This window comes from Pezoporus occidentalis, unplaced genomic scaffold (assembly GCF_034315485.1).
Source record: "Pezoporus occidentalis ecotype Australia unplaced genomic scaffold, CSIRO_AGI_Poc_V1 ctg93, whole genome shotgun sequence".
Taxonomy (NCBI): domain Eukaryota; kingdom Metazoa; phylum Chordata; class Aves; order Psittaciformes; family Psittacidae; genus Pezoporus; species Pezoporus occidentalis.
In genome coordinates, this window is record NW_026916294.1 from 9,174,340 (window position 1) to 9,196,565 (window position 22,226).

General features: G+C 53.2%; 1 protein-coding gene across 1 annotated transcript in view; it reads right to left on the reverse strand.

Moving 5' to 3' along the window:
- PTK7 (protein tyrosine kinase 7 (inactive)) overlaps window positions 1-22,226 on the reverse strand; it is a 36,785-nt gene that overhangs the window by 12,313 nt on the left and 2,246 nt on the right. Inside the window, exons 2-4 of the mRNA XM_062605997.1 lie at window positions 1,526-1,819; window positions 816-918; window positions 171-361 (exon numbers count right to left, since the gene is read on the reverse strand). Of these exons, the coding sequence (XP_062461981.1) occupies window positions 171-361; window positions 816-918; window positions 1,526-1,819 (588 nt within the window). The remainder of the gene's footprint in view (window positions 1-170; window positions 362-815; window positions 919-1,525; window positions 1,820-22,226) is intronic.

The window sequence follows — 22,226 nt, forward strand, 5'->3', positions numbered from 1 at the left end:
CCTGTAGACAGAGTAGGGTCCAAACCCAGCCAGACCTGTCTTGGTCTGAAGCTCTGCACAGGTAAAGTCACACCAGCTTGACACGTCCCCTTGCAGCCTGGCTCCCTTCCACCAGCAATGAGCACAACAGCAGCCAAGCCCCAGCCCTGAGCACTCAGAACACAACTCACCGATGATATTAATTGTGAAGTTGTTATGGCTGCAGACGAAGCCGACGGCACTGCGGGCACAGCAGTAATAGAGACCATTGTCGTCGGGGCTGGCGCTCTGCAGGGTCAGCGTTCGCTCCTTGTTGCTGACAGAATAGGTGCTGCGGCCGTCGGGAATCGGGGTACCATCCCGAAACCACTGCCATGTGGGGCTGCAAGACAGAGGCAAGAGGGTGACCAAGTGCTGGGCACCAGCAGGGCTCCCCAGAGAGCATGTGTGCAGAGGAGACAGCCCAGAGATGGCCCGTTTCCCTGGCTCTCCATCCCCATGGCTGGCCCCGACACAGACACTAAGCCATGAGACATGCAGCCAAGTGGACGGGACATGATTGTAAAGCAACGTAGAGTGACCGCAGCACACCAAGCAGCTCAGCGACCGGACTGTGACAGCCCGTCCTTACTGTGCTCCTCGCTACGCGGCTCCGAGGAGGCCGTTTGCCTTCTCCCCCGGTGCTCAGCCACAGGCTCAATCAATCCTGCCTTTCGCCTTCCCTAGACTCTACTGAGTCCTCGTAGGAGAGAAAGACAGAGAGAGGGGAGAAGAGCACGCAGCGAAGGTGCAGGAAGACCCCCGGCAGGGTCCGCTCCTCGGGAGGCAACCCTTACCGCGGGTGGCCGTCGATGTGACACCGCAGCACCACAGTGGAGGAGGGCTGGATCTCAGCTACACTGGCCGGCTGCTTCAGCACCACACTGCCTGTCTCAATCCCTGTGGGATCAAAGAATAACAACACAGCTGGCTCCCTAAACCTACAGAGCCCGGGTGGATGCCAACTCTGTAATAACCAGAGCAGACATTAAAGGCACAAACATGCTTAGAAACACATAAGCCCTCAAACCAGCATGGAGTAAAGGGACACCCACCATGTGAATGTCCTACTTTGCTCTGCGTGACTGTTCTCTGAGGGATAAGAGGGGCCCTGAAAGGATCTGCAGTGCTCATGACACACTTGGTGCAGTAACATCCCCGTTTCATATACACAAACGGGGAAGGTGACGGGAGAAATCATCTCTGACAGCCTTAGGGATCTCAAAAGACACAAGCAGCCTAGAGCACACAAAGGACATTAGGGGGATTGGACTAGATGATCTTTCGAGGTCCCTTCCAATCTCTAGCATACTGTGACATGGTGGCTGGAGAGGAATCCTACTTGCACAGGTCACGCCACCTGATCTCTGTCTGAGCACCACTCCCACACCCATTAGAGGGCAAAGCTGTTTCCAGTCTCAGGCCCTCTCAAGAGAGCTTTGCCCTGTCCACAGTGGGAAGCAGGCGGGTTGTGGCATCTGCTTGGCTGCCCTAGCCCCACACTCACACTTGATATTGAAAGATGCATTGGCTGTGCGGGCCTCCTCCCCAGTGAGCAAGTTCCTGGCTATGCACTGGAAGTCCCCGGCATCCCTGTGCCGATCGACAGCAGCGAACTGGAGGTTGCTGCCTTCCTTGAAGCGCTGCTCCGTGTCCTGAACGGGGAGACCGTTCTGCAGCCACTCGAACTCCACGTGCGCGGGCTCCTCCACCTCGCAGCGGAGGATGGCGCTGCGGCCGTGCAGGGCATCCTGGGAGTAGGGCTCCTTGGTGAAAAGGATCGCTGCCCGAGCCCCCACAGCTGCGAGACACAGACAGAGAGCATGGTTAGGACACGGGAGAAGGGACTAGGTAAGCATGTGCTGTTCCCAAGGGTCCCCAGACAGCCAAACCCACTGTGTTGAGACAAGTACCCCAAAGCACATCTGACAAAACCAGTCCCCAGTGTGGGAGTTTAGACAGATCTGTGCTCAGATACCAGCAAAGCTGCTTTAAGGCTGTGTCTCCAGCAATCACTGGAGAGCCCTCCTCTCCCTAGGGGCATTAGAAGGGTGCTTCCCTGACCCACTGCTGAGTACTGCACTCCCAGCCTGAGCAAAGAGGTGTCCTGCAGTGTACGAGCCAGGAAATCAGTCACCAAAACATTAAGAGAGCAGCTTTCTGGGCAGTTCAGATGTTTCTTTGAGCTCCTCTTGTTCTGGGTTCTGGGACACGTCCTAAGTCGCAGCCATGCACCGAGACTGCCCCAGATCAGAAACACCTACGGATTGCTTCCGGGTTTTCCTCAAAGCTTCTCTCCTTGGGATCATGCCTCCATCTCACCTCCACATCCTCAGAGATTACCCAGAAAAAAAACTGGTCTGGTACAAGGTTTTCCAGTGGGAATAAACACAGCAGGAGAGGATGCAGCAGTGACACCTCTGCTCGTGCTGCGGACTCAACCCACTCGCAAGTAGGAGTGGCAACAAGAAACTGCAGTAGTTGACCTCAGGGTCTGATAGTGGCTGTGGTATGGCTCTGGAGGACCAGGAGCATCTCTCTGCAGTGGTGGAAAAGCTGAAGAATCCTCCTCCGCACAGTAACCCCCACCCAAGAGCTCAGGGTCCTGGGGACAGAGCAGCCAGCGCTTCCCTCGGCACTGCCTGACGTGGCTGCAGGGGGAACACACCAGCACATCCCCAAATCTGGCTGCTGCCCGGCCATGCAGGCGCTCTGCTCCGGTTACCAGCTGGCTGCAGAAAGGAAAGCAGACAAAAGGCAGCTCAGCAGACAGCGACTGTTGTTGGACTCTGTTCCCAGCACCGTGTTCTGCAGGGAAAGAGGCCAAGGCAGGCAGATTTTGAGCATCTTAGAAGCAATCTCTCACGAGTGTGACCAAGTGGTCAGAAGGGTGCGTTCACACCACTGCGAGGAAAACGGCTTCAGAAAGTGGTTGCCTGGATGAGTTATGTGAGCAGGAGATCGGACCCCACCTGAAGGGCAGCTCCTCTTTGGAAACTCAGCCACATCTTCCCGAGTGGTGTTTGTCTAAAAGCCTGGTAAAGGGACACTATTTGACGGGACATCTCAGTAACCCAGAGCTAAGGGTAAAGGATCCTCTTCTGAAGGGGACATTTTGAAGGGGGCATCTAGATCACCACATTCCAGGAAGTCTCAAGAGCCCTTTCCATGCTGGAAAACCTTTGGAGGTTGCCGCGTAACGCAAGTGCCAAGCAAAGCCTCTCCTGCCTGCAGTGCTTATGGGCACCCCAGTGCCAGCCACACACTTCCAGCACAGCCAGCCTGTGCTCTCCTGCACACAGCAATGGTGAGGCGTAACAGAGGTGCTCATCAAGCGCTGCTGCTTCCCAGGATGAGGGTCCAGTGAGGAGGGGCACCTCAGCCTGTGTCTGTTAACACACTTCCCCATACTCCAGAGAGATCAACAAAGCCACAAAAGCCTGGCTTTCTACTTTCAGCATCTCACTGTGCCATTGAGTATGGTGTGCAGGCAACATCCCCAGGGGACTGGCCCCAGCCAGGTTAAGTCCCTCTCTTGACAGCACTTGTCAAATGCTTAAAGTATTTAAGGCCACTGGTTGTAGCCACAGACTGACCCCTGTGGCCTGAACGACTGAGTTGTAGACAATGCCTGAAATCCTACCTCTTGGATCCCATATTAAGCTAACCCCATCAGCACGCTGTGCTCAAAGGGTCAGCATGTCCAGTGAAGTTTCCACCATCAGCTCCCATGCACCTCCCCAGACCATCCATTGGTCTGTGAGAGTTGCTAATAAACATCACAGGATGAACACATGCCCCAAGGTGATAATGTGCAGGAATGTATGGTCTTACATAGGTACACACATCTTGCTCCCCACACATCAGATCTGACTCACCAAATGCACTCAGCAAGGTGGCAACCACCCAACCCCATGCAAACACAGCTACACGCTCAATAGCACAACAGCTCCAGAGTACCAGGAGCTGAACCTATCCCGAAACAAGCTGCTGGGACAGACAGATGGGAACAAAAGGGAACAGGACAGTCAAATTCAGTCAGGTTTGAACCTAAAAGGAGCTGGGTTTGCTCTCTTCCATGGGTGCTCTTCAGCGCATTGGGCATATGTCCATCAAACCATACCTGTATAGCACAAATCACATGCAAGGTGGCGGTGTTAGGAGAGTTCATGAAGGAGATGGACCAGTTCTGCTCTGGGGATCTCAGCATTCCAGAACTTTTCACAGCCTACTGGTCATGCTGCTGCTGGAGTTAGTGATGCCTCTCTGAAGGCACAGGCCATCAGGGTATTTAGACATGATATTTTAAATTAGATGTGCTTCTATCATTAAACTGTCAGCATTAGCAGTGTAACACTAACCAGCAGTGGAACCACTTTTGCCCATCACTGCCAGCACAATGGCATTTCACTTGGTGCTGGTCAGCCAAGAGCTTCAGCAGCCTTGTCACATACATCCTGCTGCTCCAGCATCCCCCACATCCAGGCAGGAGGACGCAGCTCTGCGGATAGGGGATGTGATGCAGGCTTGGCACAAGCTCCACATGGGAAGCAGGTGTCAGAAAACACTGGGACCTAACTCCTTGGTGAGACAGAAGGAAGTATTTATGTCCTTATCTTCCATCCTGGGGAAAATGGACATTTCGGCTCAGATGAGGTCCCTGTGATGAATGCCTCATGAGCACAAGTGCCAAAGCAAACTGGGATAAATAAGTGTTAAAGTGCAGTAAGAGCAACAACCTTGTGTTTTGTTTTGACAATAGCATCAAGGTGCCATGGACGGACTGGCTGCACATGGCTGGAAACCATGGTCCCAACCATTATCAGATTTGGGCTGTAAGGAAAGACCAGTAGTAGCCAAATACAATCCAGACATTCTGGGGTGGCAAACATGAGAAATCCAGCGCTGGACACAGCTTTCCACAGCACTCTAAATCCAGAGCACCCAGTGTACAGAGATGGAAAGTGCTGCACGTGCCCATAAAAGCTCCACAGCCCTCATCCAGGAAAATGATTGCAGTCAGCAAGGTTCAAACATCCTCTCCATGCCCTCCACCTCATCTGGACTTTGGGGACAGAGGCCCAAGGAAACTGTATAAGCACAGAGCGATCTGTGCGGGATGCCATTATGCCAGAGTTTGGGAAAATCTGCATAACCTCATCAGACATCACCACCTGTGCTGAATGAAGAACAAAATACCTCTGCTTGTTCCACTCACCTGGCTAGAGGACCTCCCAGAGCCATGGTCAGGCATGGCTTAGACGCTGCCAGAACTGCCTGAGCTGGCAGATGAGAGCTCTTGCAGCACTTGGCAGAAAGCAAAGTGGACCCCTGCTCAGTCTGAGTGGATACCTTCACAACAGCATGCTCCTGCTGTGGTTTCATGAGCTAATCTGGGCTGGGCTGCCTTGCTAGGAACTGCTGGAAGAAGCAAAAGGACTCCCTCTCTTCCCTTAGCAAGAGCCACCCCCAAAACACCTAGCACCACCAAGTCTGTTGGAAGTCAATTTAGCAAGCCCAAGCTAGTGCAGAGCTGTCCCCATGTAACACAGCTGGGCCAGCCGCAGTCCCGCAATGCCAGTGCCAAGCAGCAGTCCCAAATGTGTTTGCTGGCAAAGACCCACTCCCTGCATATGTATGTGACACAAGGCACCCCTGGCTGGGAGAAAAAGAAACCCTCAACACATGTTTCTGGCTTCAAACCATTTCAACTGTGGCTGCGGAAAGCTTTTCAGGAAAGCTGCAGCCAGATTAGATAAACACATCTGAAATGCAGCCTGCCTGAAAACACTGAGTGGCGTTTTACTCGTAGGATATCTAAGTGAAATGGAAAGGTAATAGATGAAGGTTAAGGAAATCGTGCAGGGAAGTCACGCTGGTACATACAGATCGCCAGGGTATCACTCACACACCAAGGAGCCAACTACACGTAGGGAGGGAACAGGGACCAGCAGGACACAAAAGGACAGGGAGAAGAGGAGGCTCAGATCACAGCCTGGCTCTGAAAGCATACTTATGGGAAAGATCTGAACACAGCATCCTTCATGCAGAGGTACTCCCTGTGCAAAATCTATTTCATTGCTTTAAGAAGGCAAACAGCAGCTTCCCAGGAAAAAAAAACACTCACTAACACCTGCATTGGCAGCCTGAATCTCCACCAAGTGCATCTCAGTTTGCTTTGGGGGCTTGGGGTACCCCCAGGACTCAGCTGTTGCAGCCTCCTCCAAAGGGTGCAGTGAGCTGAGCACGTGCACAGCATTTCAGGGTGACAAATGAAAGCAGCAAAGCCACATCCAGGACAGACCGTGTGAGCAGCCCTATGAAGTTAGTCACTGCTGCCTGCACAGCGAGTTTTCAATCCTGAGAGCTTTGCCACAGGGAGCAAAGGGCTCTCTGCACATCTGGCAAAGGAGACCCAGCCCCGTGGTAGCCAAACCCCTCAAGTGCTGCCACAGCATTACTGAAGTGATTTGGCAGCAGACTGCAGCACAGCGTGGAAACGGCTTTGGCCTGAGCCATTCTCCAGAGCTAGAACAGTGAGAGACATCGGTGTTGCTGTTTTCATCAGCCAGAGCTGTAAGACAGTGCACCAAACCAGTAGTAAGGATCTGAAGGAGCTGTGGCAGAGCTAGAGACCACCACTGGGAAACTGGAGTTAAAAGTTTTAGGGGACCCCACATCCCTGTTCCCAAGTGGGCAGCACCAGTTGCAGGCACAGAGACACTGTTGAGCTCTAAGGCTGTATTTCAGGATGCAGGTAATGAGAGGGTCTGTGGCCCTGGGGCAGTCTGGCAGTGAAAGCACCCAGCCCACCTTCTGCACCATACCAAGAGCACCACAGACACTGCCTGGTGAATCCCGGTCATGGCAGTAAACCCAAACCTTCAGGCTGCAAGAGCATGGGGCAGCAAAAGAAGTTAAGCCCCAACCCAAGCCGGGTTTTCCATGTCACCTGATGGAAAACCCATGCCAGTCCCACACACTGCTTGCCTGGGGGCACTCCAGTAGCTCAAACCCATCTGGGTGCTGCAGAGCAACTGTGCAAGCTAGGGAAGAGCAGGCAGCACATCTCTTGCCCTGCCTGACAGACTGAGTTGCCTACATCTTGAAGCAATCCAAAAATCATTGTGTCTTTGCCTACAACATCGCTTGGGAATGCGGTCTCAACCACAAAGCGTTCAGCTGCTGCACAGCTCATGTTCCTTGATCTCACTCACCTCCAGCCATGCTAGGGAAGCAACAGGCAAGTTGGCTGGTGGTGGCACGTGCAGCAGCACAGCAGGACCCTGCCTGCCCAGAGCTCTTGCACCACTCTACATTCTCAGCCCCATGGGAGATCCACATTTCCCTCAACCCTGAGCCACCCATCCCCAGGCATGCCCTGTTCGAGCTGGGCGCCTCTGAAGAGCATAAGTTACCGGCCTCTTTGCACTACAGCTGATGCAAGGATATGAGTAATCCCAAAGCTGCTTGCAACGAAACGAGGAATAAGAAGCATGAGAATGGGATCTGGGGTAGGGCTTTCTTGGAAGTTTAGGATTTCCTGGTTTGGAAAGCAAGCCCAGCACTTTAGGTTTTCTGCAGCTTGTAGCCCAGCCACACTGCAGGCAGGCAGGCCCCAGGAGCTTTATTCCATAGACTCATTCCAGGGACACTCCAGCGAAGTTCACCCTGGGTCAGCCTAGCCAGATGTGCAAGCCAGCTCTTTAATGCTCTGCATCTGGAACAGCAGATTAGAGGAGCTGTGACTCATCTGCAGTGCCCAGCACAGCAAAGCCCAGAGCACCCAAAGTACATCCTTCCTCCCCCTCCAACAATTCTCCCCTGCCAGCATCAGACCTTGGGTCTGCCTCACCTGTGGAGGGGGACAGATGGCTTACAAGACACAGATAAAACAATGACCTGCAAAACCAGGCACAGCCAGCTCCCCACGGAGTGCTTTGGGCAGAGGACATGGTTGGCCAGTGCCTGTTCTGGCCTCTCAAAGAGGAGAGCACCTCAAATGCTCCCATGCCACAGCAGAGATGCCCTGATCCCTAGGAAGGCACCGCTGCAACCCACAGGCAGGGAGCCTGCTGTCCCCAGACCCGCAGGGCCCTTTGCAACACCCAAGGGGCAAGGAGCACAGCAGTTCACCTGGGCACCCTGCAGCAACCACACAGTGCGCTTCCTGCAGAGAGGAAGCTGGTGGTACAGCTGAGAGAGAGGAGGGTGACCCAGCCCTAGCCCCCTCCACTAACTCGAGGTGGGCATCAGGAGTAGCCCAAGTCTATCCTCAGGCTGCACCCTTCAGCATCAGGCTTAAAGGACAGGATCAAGAGACACTTTTACCCCTTGTGACCCAGTGACCAGCTCTGGATGTGCCAGCTGATTAACAAACCTCAGCAAAGCAAGGTGGCAGTGATAGCTTTTTCCACCCAGGAATCCACCACTGATGTATCACCGCACCGCCATATCCACACTATGACCTTTAAAGCTTCTGCAATCGCCACTGCTCAGACCATTCAGGAAGCAAAGCCTCTGCAATCAACCCAGCAGCCACACAGGATATTCCTCTTTGATGAGGAATCACTGATGGAAAAGGAAAGTCTGGATGAGCTAATACACTCTCCAATCTGCAGCACTTGCTCTCAGCTGTGTAGACCTGTAACAAGGCAAGGCGATGCAGGCAGATCACTGCTCTGAAGCTGCCACTGCATCCCTCAGCAGCATGATTAGGTGCTGCTAGCCCAAAGAAAATCAACAACCCAGAGCACAGCTACGGAGAGAACCTAGCTCACTGCAAGCCCAGGGGCAGACCTAAGGGCCACAAGGCAGCCTTTAAGGAAAAGGGCATCAAGCCTCAACAGAAGGGACTGAGAAGTTCACACTCAGGTCCCATGTCCCAAAGGAGCTCAACATGGGATGGACACGGACAGCCACAAACACAAGACTGATTTATCACCATGCTCTCTGGGAAAGACATCAGGCCACAAGAAGTCTGGTGTCAAAGGTGTGTTTTCAGAAAAGATCACCCCAAAGCAACAAAAGGCACAGCAGGGATCACATTAGGTTTTGGGGTCCTGGACTCTCACAGGTTTCAAGAACACATTCACAGAAACCATTATCAAACAGGTCTTGCCTTTAGGAGCAATTTATTAAACATCATTGCCTGCAGGCAGCAATTCCTTCTGTTGCCAAGTCCCTGGGAATGGCTCCATTTGCTTTTAGCCACTCTTGGATCAAAGCGCAGCAGACTCTGGGTTCAAGCCCCTGCTTGCTTCTGAAGCCTGGGCAATCAAATCACTGGGCTGGAGCATCCCTAGCTTACTGGTCCAGAGGAAGCACTGAGCACACACGGAGAACAAGGCTCCAGTCACTGCAGGCAGGTTTAACTCCTCACATGCTTGGTGTGCACACACAGCAGCAGCTTAGCCCATGCAGCCTGGCAGCAGTTCCTTCAACTGAGCAACATTCCAGACATAGAAGTGCTGCTACTCTCACCTGACTGCCCTTCCTTCCTGCTGGAGCCAGGCACAGCATGCACAGCCCTATTGTCCCTGTGACACGTGGAGCCCAAACGCATCCCTCCGTTTCTCTCTCTTCCCCATCCACAATCGTCATCCCAAGCTCTCAGCAGCACTTCTTTGCCTGCCTGCAGTGCCCAGGCTCCTTCCAACCCAGCCTCCACCGTGAACAACCACGTCTGCAGAGAAGCAAACCAGCCCTCCTCAGGCCAGGGGAGCCACAAAGAGCAGCAGGCAGTAAAACCAATCACTGGACCAGCCAAACAGTTAGCACCTTGATCACACCTCCTGCTCCCCATCCGCTGCAGCCCAGAGGATGCAGGCTGCCATAGAGCAAGTAATGCCAGCATCTGCTCTTTCTCCCTGCAAGGCTCTTGGTGAGCACAGGGCCCCATACAGAACCTCCCATTCATGGCTTGAGCAAGCCATGTGTTTCCTGGCACAGTTCATTATGAACACGCTCCTATAAAACCAAGATTTTTGGCATGCTAGGACTGGGAAAAACATATGGGTCAGCTTTTCCTCCCCTCCTGGTCACACACACAGAGCCAGCGAGCTCATTTGCACCAGCTGAAGCTGTAGAAGCAGGCAAGAAAGAAACCATGAATGCACCCCCTCTGCCTCACGGGTCAGCCCCTACAGCCACATAAAGCAGCTGCTCGGAGCACGCCTGCTCCACACAACCTATTCCACTGCTCAGCAGATACTGCGGAAACAGCAGCCAAGCCAAACACCCAGAGAGATTTGCATCTCCAAATGGTTTCCAGCCAGAATGTTCCTCTGTGCAAGAGGTTCCAGTTGAGAAAGCCTCTCAGACGGGCAGAGTTGCAATAAACCACATACTCCCATCAGGCCAGATGGAAATGGTTTGATGCAGGCAACGAGCTCTGAACATGACAGGCTCTGCCTGATCAAGCCCAACATCTGGAAAGCCTTTGGGCACCCCTCACGTAAACCTTTTAAAACTACGTCATTTCCTATTCGAGTTAAAGTAAAACAAAAACTCGCCCTGCACCCAGGAAAAACTCCTATTTGAGTCCCCAGCACAACTGGATGGGTTCAAACCAGCATTCCCAAGAAAAGCTCACCTAGAGTGGCTTTAGCTTCATCACCTGGGAGGAACTGCACAAGCACCTCAGAGCTCCAGGCTGGGGTAAACACAGCAAGGTCATACTGGGGTGGATCAAGACGATGAAGGTTTCGGGGAAACACCATCTATTTACCTCTACAGTTGTAGCACGCACCCAGATCAAACAACCCAGCTCAGAGAACATGGGTCTGCTCAGATGGACACTGACCCTCGGTTTCATGGTGGTTTAATTGTGGACTTACTGGAGATGCAATGCCTGTGCACCACCACAAAGGCCAGGCATCTATCTAGCTCTTCTCTGCCTGCTTCGCGGAGAGCCACACCACATCAGAGCCGGTAGCGCAGCCATTTGCACCCATGAGCAGTGTTTCAATCGCAAAGCAACCTTCCAGGTGGGATTTACTGATCCAGAGAAGCAGCAATCCAGGATGAAAGCAGGCACACAGGCATCCCCATCCTCTAACAGCTGGGATGAGCTCTGCTCATCTCACAGTACTCGGCTGTTTCACTTGGGTCCCAAATGGAAACTGCAGAGCTGGTCCACTCTTTCCTCACCTCCGTCTCTGTGTGCTAACACAAGACTACATCTGCCCAGAGACTGGCCACCTTCATGGACCCCACTTGAGCCCTGTATCATATGGCAGATGCAAGCCCTTGTTTGCAAACATCTTGGCTGCTGGCCTCCCAGTAAGTGACAACTGCTCTGCAATGGGACCACAGCCTGAGCTCGCCCCTCGTGGCCCACAGCACCTCCCTTCACTGCCCTCGGCATGGAGGGATGCTTTGAAACAGGCTCCAAGCAAACACTGAGGAGCCAACTCTACCCTGCAAACCAAGCTTCGGAACCGAAAAAAGCAAAGCTGCAAACAGCACAATGCCCATTAGTCCCCCTCAGACTGCTCAGGCTGGAAGCTGTGAGGGATCCTCTCCCCTGTGGTTAGCAACTCTCCCTCCTCTTGCAGGCCCAGGATCATATACTCAGGAATGGCTAAACCGAACTATCACAAGAAACCAGAACAAAGCCACTGGGGTTTGCACGCTGTATATCCACTGCTGGGGCAAGCGCAGAGGCAGCGCTCACAGTAACGCGCTGGGGTGCAGGCGACCATGGGAAGAGCTCGCTGCCACACACAGCAGGGAGGTGCCTGCTCTGCATGCAGCCCTGGTCCCAACGCAGGCAGGAGCTGCTCACACACGTGCTGCAGGAGGAAAGCCAAGTGAAACTGAGAAGGTTGCTCACCACAAGGACAGGGAGCCCAGGCACCCGGGTGCAGACCCCCGGTGCTGCTGGCACATGCCAGACAGCCAGGTTACCCTGGCACTGACCTTACCCACCCAGTTCAAGCAAGTCTGGGGCTTCCATGCCTCTGATCCTCACGCTCCCCATCCTGCTTCCCCAGCACAGACCCTGTGAGTCCCAGCCCTCTCCCCTCAGGCTTGCTTCCTCCAAGACCATCCCAAGCTCAGGCTCATAACTCTGCCATGAGAGCGGATGTCCTTCATCCTTGCACCAGCAGCAAGCAGAGACCCTGCTCTCCTGTGTGCTCAAGGCCAGGCAGCAGGCTAAGAGGCACCCCGAAGCAATATGACACGATAACCCTGCAGTCAGGGACAGGGCAGTGGTGGGGAGTGAGGTCCAGGCGTTTCCCACTGCCCAAACTGCTGCTCTGGCAATGAGCAAGAACAGCAACAAGGGTGCTGCTCTGCAGCCACAGCAATGGGAATGTCACAGGAGGCTCCTCCTCATTCCCAAGCAGAGGGAATACCAACCAATAACCTACTGAAGGCTTATTTGGGCTGGTGGGACAGCCACGATGCTGTGCAGTTTGTCTCCAAGGAGTGATTTAGAATCATAGAATAGTTAGGGTTGGAAAGGACCTTAAGATCATCTAGCTCCAACCCCCCTGCCATGGGCAGGGACACCTTACACTAAGCCATTTGCTAGTGGTCTTTAGGGTACAGAGCATGTGTTTGAGCTGAACTGCTAGCTGTGCCTTTACTGTGTCTCCCAATATCTCCTGAGCCCTCAGCCCACAGAACCAGCCAAAGCCATAAGTGCAGTGCCAGAGGGGAATAGGGAAGAGTTACCAGCCAGACCAGAGCTTTGTCCTGCCCAAACACCCGGGGCACAGGCACATGTTGGGCACAGGAGCCCCGAGAAGGCCAGAACAGTACCTTTGTGGCAGATAAACAGAGGAACAAGTAAGACAGGAAGGCCACAGGCCCGGTGCAGGAGCTGGGAATCCTGCTGCTCAATTAAACCATCTTCAACCAAAGGCTCCCAAGCAGACATCGCCAGCCCCGTTGCCAAGCCCCAGTGAGAAACACAAATGCTTCGGTAGTGACTCAGCACCAGCACCAGGCTTGCTGCACCCACCGCTCCTGCCAACCGACTCTCCCAGGCTTGCTCAGAGCCCTTGAGCCATCCCCTGGCTTCCCCAGAACACTGATTTACAGCCGACATGTGCTGCTGGCAGCGCGCGGCAGGCGGCAGACACAGCTGATGGGGAGGCCAAGCGCCCTGGCCAGCACAGCAAAGGTAGTGCACTTCTCTCCCACAAAGGAAACACGGCAAACAGGCGCCAAGGGAAGATGGGATGAGCCATGTGCTCCCTGTGCAGCGGCCTTTGGTGTCCCTGCCCATGGCAGGGGGTTGGAACGGGATGATCTTTAAGGACCCTTCCAACCCAAACCAGGCTGGGATTCTATGACAATGCTTCCCCCACAGTTCAAGCAAGGGGTGTGTGAGAATCCAAAGGTCTTTACCAAGCAAAACCGTGCTGGCAGCAGAGAGCCCAGATGGTGTTGAACAGCCAGACAGGCTCAGCGCTCCTTGCTCCGGGGCTGCAGGCGAGACCCTGCAGGCAATGAGGCTGCACTGCTTCACACACAAGGTCCATGCGGTTGAGAACGCATCCCATAGTGGCTAGGGTCAGCACGTCTAGGTATCACAAGAGTGCTAGCCAGTGCATCCTCACACCCCTTCACTGGGGCTGAGGGCTGGAGGCTGACATAGCTCCTGCCATCCCAAGCTCAGCCAAGAGGGATTCCTCCACAACAGCCAGTGCTCTGTGTGTGTGTGTGGAGGGAGCCTCTGGCCAGGGCTTCACGTTTTTCCTGTTCCAGCTGAAATGCCGCTCCGGGAGACGATGGGAAAAGCCAGAGCAAGCTCCATAAAGCTCTGTGGTTCTTCCCTTCAGCAAACAGGAGCCTCAGCCAGCCCAGAGAATGGAAACTCAGGCTGCAGAGACAAAAGAGGGGGGTGGGGGCGGGGGGGAGGAGGCCAGGACAAGGGAAGCGGTGTGAAGACAAGAAGCACGCACGGGGCCTCCAAGCAGATCCAGTCACTCCAACACACAGAGAACGCGGCTCCGCTCCATGCAGCGAGGCAGCCGGGTCAGCACCTGAGCCAAGGGCACGGCGCGCTGCTGCCTGCAAGCCTCTTGCTCTTCCAGCACTGTTTGCTTCATAGAACCCCAGACTGGTTTGGGTTGGAAGGGACCTTAAAGCTCATCCAGTTCCAATCCCCTGCCACAGGCAGGGACACCTTCCACTAGACCAGGTTGCTCCAAGCCCCTGTGTCCAACCTGGCCTTGAACGCTGCCAGGGATGGGGCAGCCACAGCTTCTCTGGGCACCCTGTGCCAGCGCCTCAGCACCCTCACAGGGAAGAATTTCTTCCTAATGGCTCTTCCAGTTTAATCCTCTCTTGTCCTATCACAACATGCCCTTGTCAGAGGTCCCTCTCCAACAGATTTGGCACTGAAGCTGCCCAAGGGAGCTGCTCCTCTGCCTTGGCTGAGTATCACCAAACCCACTTGAAGGAGGAAAACCTCTCCAGTACCACCCAAACCCGCGCTGGCATTTGGATGTGCTTGGTCAGGACATCTTGCAGACCTTGGTTTCTCAGGGGTCTGGGTTACAACCTTCCCCAACAGACCCAACAGCTCACCAGCAAGCGCCACAAACACCCTGAGAGCAACAGAGCAGGGACAGCAGCTGGAGGGGACAACAGGGGGTCCAACAGGAACTCGCATTACACCAGCACAAGTAACCTTGGTGTTGCCCCTTCTCTATTTTGCTAACAGCTGTATCTTTACACAGCCTACAAGGACTTCAAGCCTACCCATAAGCAACCTTCCAGCCCTGAAGACTCTGTGAGCTTCACAGGGACAAAGGAGCAGCTGCAGCCCTGAGCCTTGCCTGCAGGGAAGCAGGCAGGGGGGAGCTTATTTACCTCCCAAGCCCTGCTCTGGGATAAACACTTTAAACCCGTCTCCAGCTCACGGCGGTGTATTTACAGCTGAGACTCCCTCAGTTATCTGCCCGTCGAGACTCGGATGGATTTGCCACGAAGCAAGGAAGATCCAGCTGGCCAAGCTCTCCAGACAGCTTATAGCCCACTGCGCTGTAAGTGAGCTGTAAGCGATCATCCAGTGCCAGAGACTTGAAAATGATACCCATGCCACGGCAACTGCAGCAGGGATTCAGCTCTGCACCCCTGCCTACAGCTGCTTCTGCGTGCATCCAGCCACTCTGCCTTCCCATGAGCAAAGCAGCTGGCGCAGAGGCTGGGGATGCCTTATGCCATGCATGCCGGGGCTGCAGCAATCCTGCAGCCGCGCTCCCCATGGAGCAAGGCTGCTCCATGGGTCCAGCTCGAGGTGAGCAAGTCTCTGGAGCATCCTGCTTCGCAACTTGGTTTACTGCAGGTTCGACCTGTTTGCTCCCCTCCCCTAGGAAGGGAAGCAGCTCCCAACAACACACACCAGCTGTTCCCAGCAGCCACCTCGGTGCTGCAAGTCAGAAACTGCACCGTGCATCCAGCAGTGCCAGAGACAAGTGGAGCTGCCAAAAGGCGTTGAGGAGACACCCAAAACAGGCCTTACCCCACTCACTGCACTGGTGCCTCTCCCATTCGTATGGGGCTCTACACCGCTGGGTCTTGGCCTCTGCCTGCATCTGAGGCTTGCTGAGGAGCGACTGGCTGCCCAGGGCTTCTCGCTGGGTCCGTATCATTTCTGTGTCACCCCTCATGAGCATTTCTGGGACGCTGTTTCATACTGCCTGCTGTGCATTGCACATCCATCTTCAGTCTATGTGGTGTTGCCTTTTTCCGGGCTACAGAGCCTCATCCACCACTTCCCGTATGGGTCTGACGCTATGACTTACAGGTCTGCAGATTTCATCCAGCTCCTTTTCTTTTCATTACTGGAAAACTGAAGACCAGTCCCATTTCCCAATCCCCAGCACTGCTGCCCAGCTACAGGCCAGGACCTGCCTCCCGAGGGAGACAATTGCTGGCGGGGGGGGGAGCTGGACCTGCATCACCTCTGAAAGGGCACAGCAAGGAACAGTTCCTTGTTTATTTTCATTCGAGCCATTTATGAATCTATATTAAAAGCCACAAAAATAGGAGAGTAGACAGAGAAGCTAATACTTCCTCTGCTCATGCAATATTAATTAAAAGGTAGCTTCTTTATGAGACAGCTGCATTACCTCTTGGCTAAAAATGGAGAAGAGTCACTGAGTGGGAAGAATACGCAAGCAGGGCACTTTCTGGAATGTTTTTACAAATCAATAACTAGGCAGAATGCTTCCTACAGATAGATCTAGTGCAAATCCCAGGGAGAATTAAAGAAAAGCTTAGGTATGAGAGCCTCAGAGAGACAGAAATCTGCACTAACCAAATCTTGACAAACGAGTGCTTTTCTCCACAGCAGCAAGACAGCCGGCTCCCGAAGTATCTGGGAGAACAAAGAATTCTTATGGCAGTCATTAATCCAACAGTGGGAAGAGCACCAGGACATCCTAAAAGAACCAAGTGCCAAAGCAGCACACAAACAATGGCAGCAGACACCCAACAATCAGGTCCTGGAGCGTCAGAAGCTGTGCTATCTGAGAGGATTTGCACAATTCTGCAGCTGCTGGAGGAGACTTTTCAGTCTTGGCCCCTCTCCAGGGCAGCTACAGACGCAACTGAACCACTCATCCTCAGCAGCATAAAGCCATCCACGCTCCCACGGATGGTTAGGTAGAGCTGGATGCACTGCCCTGTGTGGCACCCTACTAGACTGTCTGGTTTTGTCTTCTCTGATCTTGTCTTAGTTGGAAAAGACAAAAACCATAACCCTTCCTCCCATGAAAGCTTCCCACTGACAGAGGCACTGCCAGGAGCTTCAACAGAGCCAGTACCATGGAGCAGCTCCATGCCATGCAAGTGATGGGCCTCCCCAGCAGAGCCAGGACACACACCAAAGCGGGCTGTGTGGGGAGTAATAAAGGAACTCACAAGCCACAGCTTGTCCTGCCTTTAACCATTTGGAGAATCACTGTACATTTTGGAATCAAAGGCTTCCTTTGTGCTCCTAAAAAGGCCAACGAGCAACCGTAATGAGGAGAGCATTTATAGTTAGTCTTAAGCAATACCGTGGCTATCTTGAGCCAGCATCACATTCAACAGCAAGGACAACCCTGCCCAGAGGCACATAAAGCCTCCCGTTTGCATTCAGAATTGGGCTTGACCTCCCCATGCCATGGCTCTGGGGACAGAGGATGGAGCCGCCTCACTTGTGTGCCTGTATATCAACAGCAGTACAGTGCTGTCTTGGCTGCTTCTCAGGGTGGCCTGAACTGCACCCAGGCATTAACCCCTGATGCTGGGACAAAACTCATCTCCTAAGAGCACTGCAGGAGAGGAAAAGTTACAACACATGTCACCTCAGAGCTTCCCTGAGCACAAATACCTCTTGTGAGCACTGAGGTCCGGGTGCAGAGCACTCACGGACACTGCTGTCCTCCAGGACAGAAGTCACCTAGGAATTGAACAGATGTCAACCAGGGACTGAAATACGAGTTGTAATACTCACTGACCCTCATTCCCTCCCTGCACCAGCTCCCAGTGCCCAAAGCAGCCCCACGTGTGTCATCACTTTCTCCCAGGCTGCAGCATCAAATGCGTCACCCCACTTTCCGAACAGGAGTCTGTTCACATCGGTTTTCCCCATTCATCATCCTGCACAACACCAACACCGATCCCAGACATCCCAACCTCACAGAGGTCCAGACCATCTGACAGTGACGGATTCAACTCACACACATTCAGCAGTCTTGCGCACACTCCAGTCCCACAACAGCCAAACCTCCTGCCTGCTCCATTCAAACCAGAGCTTCACTTGACAGGGAGAAAGCAGGCCATTGGTATCCCACCGACAAGCTCCATCTCACACAAGGAATCACCAGCTAAAATCAGCTATGCCTCCTCCCCAAGACGCACAATTTGTGTGCACCCACTGTGCAAGGGGAGCTCATGAGCACTCATCCCTGCCGTGTTCCACCCTCGCAAGCCCCAGTCTGGATTCTCCTGTGGCTGGATCTGGCTGGTTTTCATTTCTGCTCCCTGGGGCACCTGGGCACCTCAGCATCCATCTTCCTGCTATCAACAGGAGGGTTATAAGCAGTGACCCGGGCCTCACCTGCATGCCAACTACTATTTAAAGATTAAAACGCATTCTCAAGATAAATCCCTGCACAACAACTTCCAAGGATCAAAATCAGAACAGAGGATAGACTTTTGGAAGCTGACCAAGTCAAAGGAGCAATCCCCCACAGTACCAGCCTGCAAAGAGCATCAACTAAAGCACCTACCCATCAGCCTTTCCCAAAGTGCTTATCTTAGACAAGCAGGCTCGGGCCAACACACTGAGAGCCCTCACGCCAGGCACACAGAGCAAGCCTTCAGAAGCTTGCAAACCACTCTGAGGTCCCCTCGCCTCTCTCTGTACTGATCAGACAGCACGTATTAGTTACCTCTCGCAGGAGAGGAAAGCTGTCTGCTCTGTGCACAGACAGAGACTGCTGCCCCGAAAAAGGCAAGGCTTAAATTAAGACTAGCAGTACTGTAGGGCACAGCCTTTTAAGCTCAGGAAAAACATTTTTGTATTAAATTTAAAAAAAAAGAAAAAAAGAAAAAAAAAGCGAAAAAAAAGCTGGCAAGAGCAAGGAACGGAGCTGGAGCAGCAGTCAATGAAAAGCACATGCGCTGCAAACCTGGCTGCCAACACAAATTGATGCTTTGAAACAAAGGCGACTTGTGTTTGGCTTGAGGATCTTCCACAGCTACTCGGCAGGGGCTGCACAGATTAAAAGGAGACACCCGTAAACACAGGAAAACAGTGCTTGCTGCCAATTATTTCCCCAGAACAAAGGAATGACCTGAAATGGAGTCCCTGGGTTCATCCTCACCGTGCTGCAGCGTGCCAAAGCAGGTAGAAGCAAGAGGAAACATTGGACAAACCTCTGGACAGGACTTCATTCAAGTTCAATTAATTCAAGTTGAATTCAAGCAGCACCAGACTCACAGACACACCTCCCTGACCCAGAGAGCTGCAGCTGCTTATGGCACTGAATGAGCTTCCAACCTCAAGAGCCCATGGAATCCCAGACTGGTTTGGGTTGGAAGGGACCTCAAAGCTCATCCAGTTCCAAGGCCCAGCTACAGGCAAGGACACCTTCCACTAGAGCAGGTTGCTCCAAGCCCCATCCAACCTGGCCTTGAACACTGCCAGGGATGGGGCAGCCACAGCTTCTCTGGGCACTCTGTGCCAGGGCCTCAAGCTTCATTCACTACAGCTAGCCTGTGTCTATCTCCCATGGAGAACATCCAGAAGACATCCCAGACAACTCTTCCCCCAGTGCTCCACTCCTTGAGAACGGAGACACTCATGAGCCTCCTGCAAAGCTTCTGCTGCACTCTGGTTTAGTTCCCGAACCAACCCACATCCATATTAAGATATGCCTTGCAAGACTCTCTTCCTACTGCCTGCACGGTGATACGTTCAGAAGGCACAGGAAGAGTGAAAGGAAGATACTTCAGTCTGGGCTGTTTCTGTTTAGGGACACCAGCTGCCCAGTCTAAACCAAACAGCGATGAGAGGTGGATTTGCAGGCACTGTGTGACTTGAGAGGTGATGGGACACTGCTCCCTCACACAGCACCCAACAGCAGTGCAGGAAAGCAGCCCCTGGAGCAGATCCCCTGCCACAGATGGGGCGGACAAATAGAGAGCTGACAGCTCACGAACACAAGTGGCACAGCAGATCCTACCGGGCTGGGTAGGATGGAGAGGGTGGAAGCGCATGACCCTGCCCAGGCCATGTCCTCCACAACCAAAGCACCACTTGCTTGTTCTTATGCTGTGATTAGATAGCTTTGGCACTAGGATGTGAGCAAACAGCTTCTACAGGACCCCAGGGTCCCCCACCTTACCCACAGTCCCTCTGAACAGCCTCCCTAAAAGCCAAAAGATGCACAACGTACCTGGACTGCTGAAAGCTCACAAGGACATCAGGAACATGATGTGAACCATATGCAAAGCCTCCCAACCACAAGGAAGCCCAAACAACAGCCCCTGCTCCAGCAGGCAGCTACCTGAAAAGCCCCAAAACCTCCACCATGCCTACCTGCTCCCTGTCAGGTCTCTCTCAGAAAACAAATCCTTCCATGCCTATCAGTGGGATGCTTCTTCCATGCAACCTGCACAGAACATACGCTGCGTTCACAGCACAGCCCTTTAACCCCACTGTGCAACGTAACATCTGCTTGTCTAACACACCAGAGGCATTTACAAGCAGCTCCCAACTGCTTGATGCCGCCTCCCAACATCGTCCAGGCAAGGAGCGGGATGTGGAAACAGGCCACCCAGCATCGCACCTCTGCCATGCTGCAACGCACATAGATGCCTCCGAACCAACACATTTCCAATTGTCAAGTCATCATCTCTCTCCTCTTCCCCAAGACATAGCTGATTTCTCATAAAGGTAAATGACACTACACTTGCCTTCCTCCCACCCTGAGCATGACCAGCCTTCTCCAGGAGGTACTCCCATGCCAAAGGTGTAGATGAATGGGTACAGCTGCCTCTTCCGCTTACACAGCAAAACACACTCTGCTAGCTCACAGCTTCTCTACAGCATCCCCAACCCCAACGCCAACAGCCCGGGCAACTTAAATCCTTATAAAGGAGAAGGCTCCTGTGCATCTGCCAAGCTTCTTGTCAGTGTCGCTGCCCTCCAGGCCTCCAAAGAGCTCCCTGTCCCAGCCCATGAGACTCACGCTAGCAGAAGGAGACCTGTTTCCTTGGGGTCTGGACAAACAATTGCATGTCCTCCAATCTCAGGGGAATTGCCCTGCAAACCCTGCAGCAGCAACTGCCTTCACAAAGAGCACGTTTGTACGCGGGTCTGTCCGCTGCTAAATAAGCATTTGTTCCGAGTTCCCAAATATCGAAAGCCGTGGAAACACCCACTGCTAACGTGAAATATTCCGCATTCCAGGCCCGAGAGGTACGCTTGGAAATGTTCAGAGAGGAAAGAGTGTTTATTCACTGGGAGAGAGGTGTAGGTCCAGCTATTTACTCAAGTCCATGTGTGCTTGCTGGAAGACAGCTTTGATCTTTGCAGCTCAAATAGCAGATGAACGGCAATGAAGGGAAGAAAAATATTGGTGTGAAGTTCCCCCAGTAAATACCTGTAACCAGGCTCTCACAGCTTTTTCAAGTGCCTTACTGCTTACGGCCCAACTGGCCCTTGCACTCTTGCCTGCTCTCTTCCTACCTTCTTCCCTTTGCTCCCCCTGGGTTCCATGTCTTTTGGAGAAAGCACAACCTGAACCCTAGGACATGTATGCCTATCTGCTTGGGTGCAACACGGACCAGCCTTTGGTCAGATAGAGTGAGACTCGTCCATCTGAGCAACACGCAGCATATGGTGCCATCCACCCAGCTCTCCTGAGCAAGAGAACTTGAGCAGATGGGGAGGAAATGCACTCCCATCAGCAAGAGCATTCATCACCCAGCGTGCTGCTAAATACAGTGCTTGCTGCAGTTTAAACATCTGCCCATCTGTCTTTAGAAATGGACTCACTCTAGATCAATTACAAGATCAGAGGACATCTTCAAAGGATGCAGAACGTGACAACCCTCTGGCTGGTGCCAGCTCTCCGTGGTCTAGGACCCAATGTGCAGACAAATAACTGCCTAATGCCCTGATGGAGTCACCATGCCTTTGAAGCTCATGCCATGTTGGGGTTACAGCCTGCATGGAGCACTGCCTGAGCACAGCCAAGTCCAAGGGGGATCAACATGCTTTGTAAGAGAAGAATGGTATTGGCTTGTCACCACTTTGCCCCCAAACAGCCCAGAAACGTGCTGAGCAGCACAGCTCAGCTGCTGCTGAGGGGCTGCTTACTCAGATCAGCTATCACAGTACTTGGTCTGGCTGCAGAGGACTTGGAGCCACTGAAAACAGATGGCAGCTTCAGCTCACAGAACTAAAGTCACCCATGTTGTACCACTGGAAATATATTTGGGACCCTTTAATCCCAAGAGAAATCCTCAGCTCCTATCTGATCATTCCCGTTTCCAGAGATTTTCTTCCTTAGGAACAGGCTTGCTAGAGAGCACAAGACAGGCACTGCCACGCAGAAACACAGAGCTCCACACAGCACACGGAGGAACTTCCAGAACAAAACAGACCTTTTGGGGCTCTTTTTTCTTTTTAGCTTTAAAGAAAAGTTGACTCAGCAAATATTTCTCCTGCTCGCGTTTCAACCACA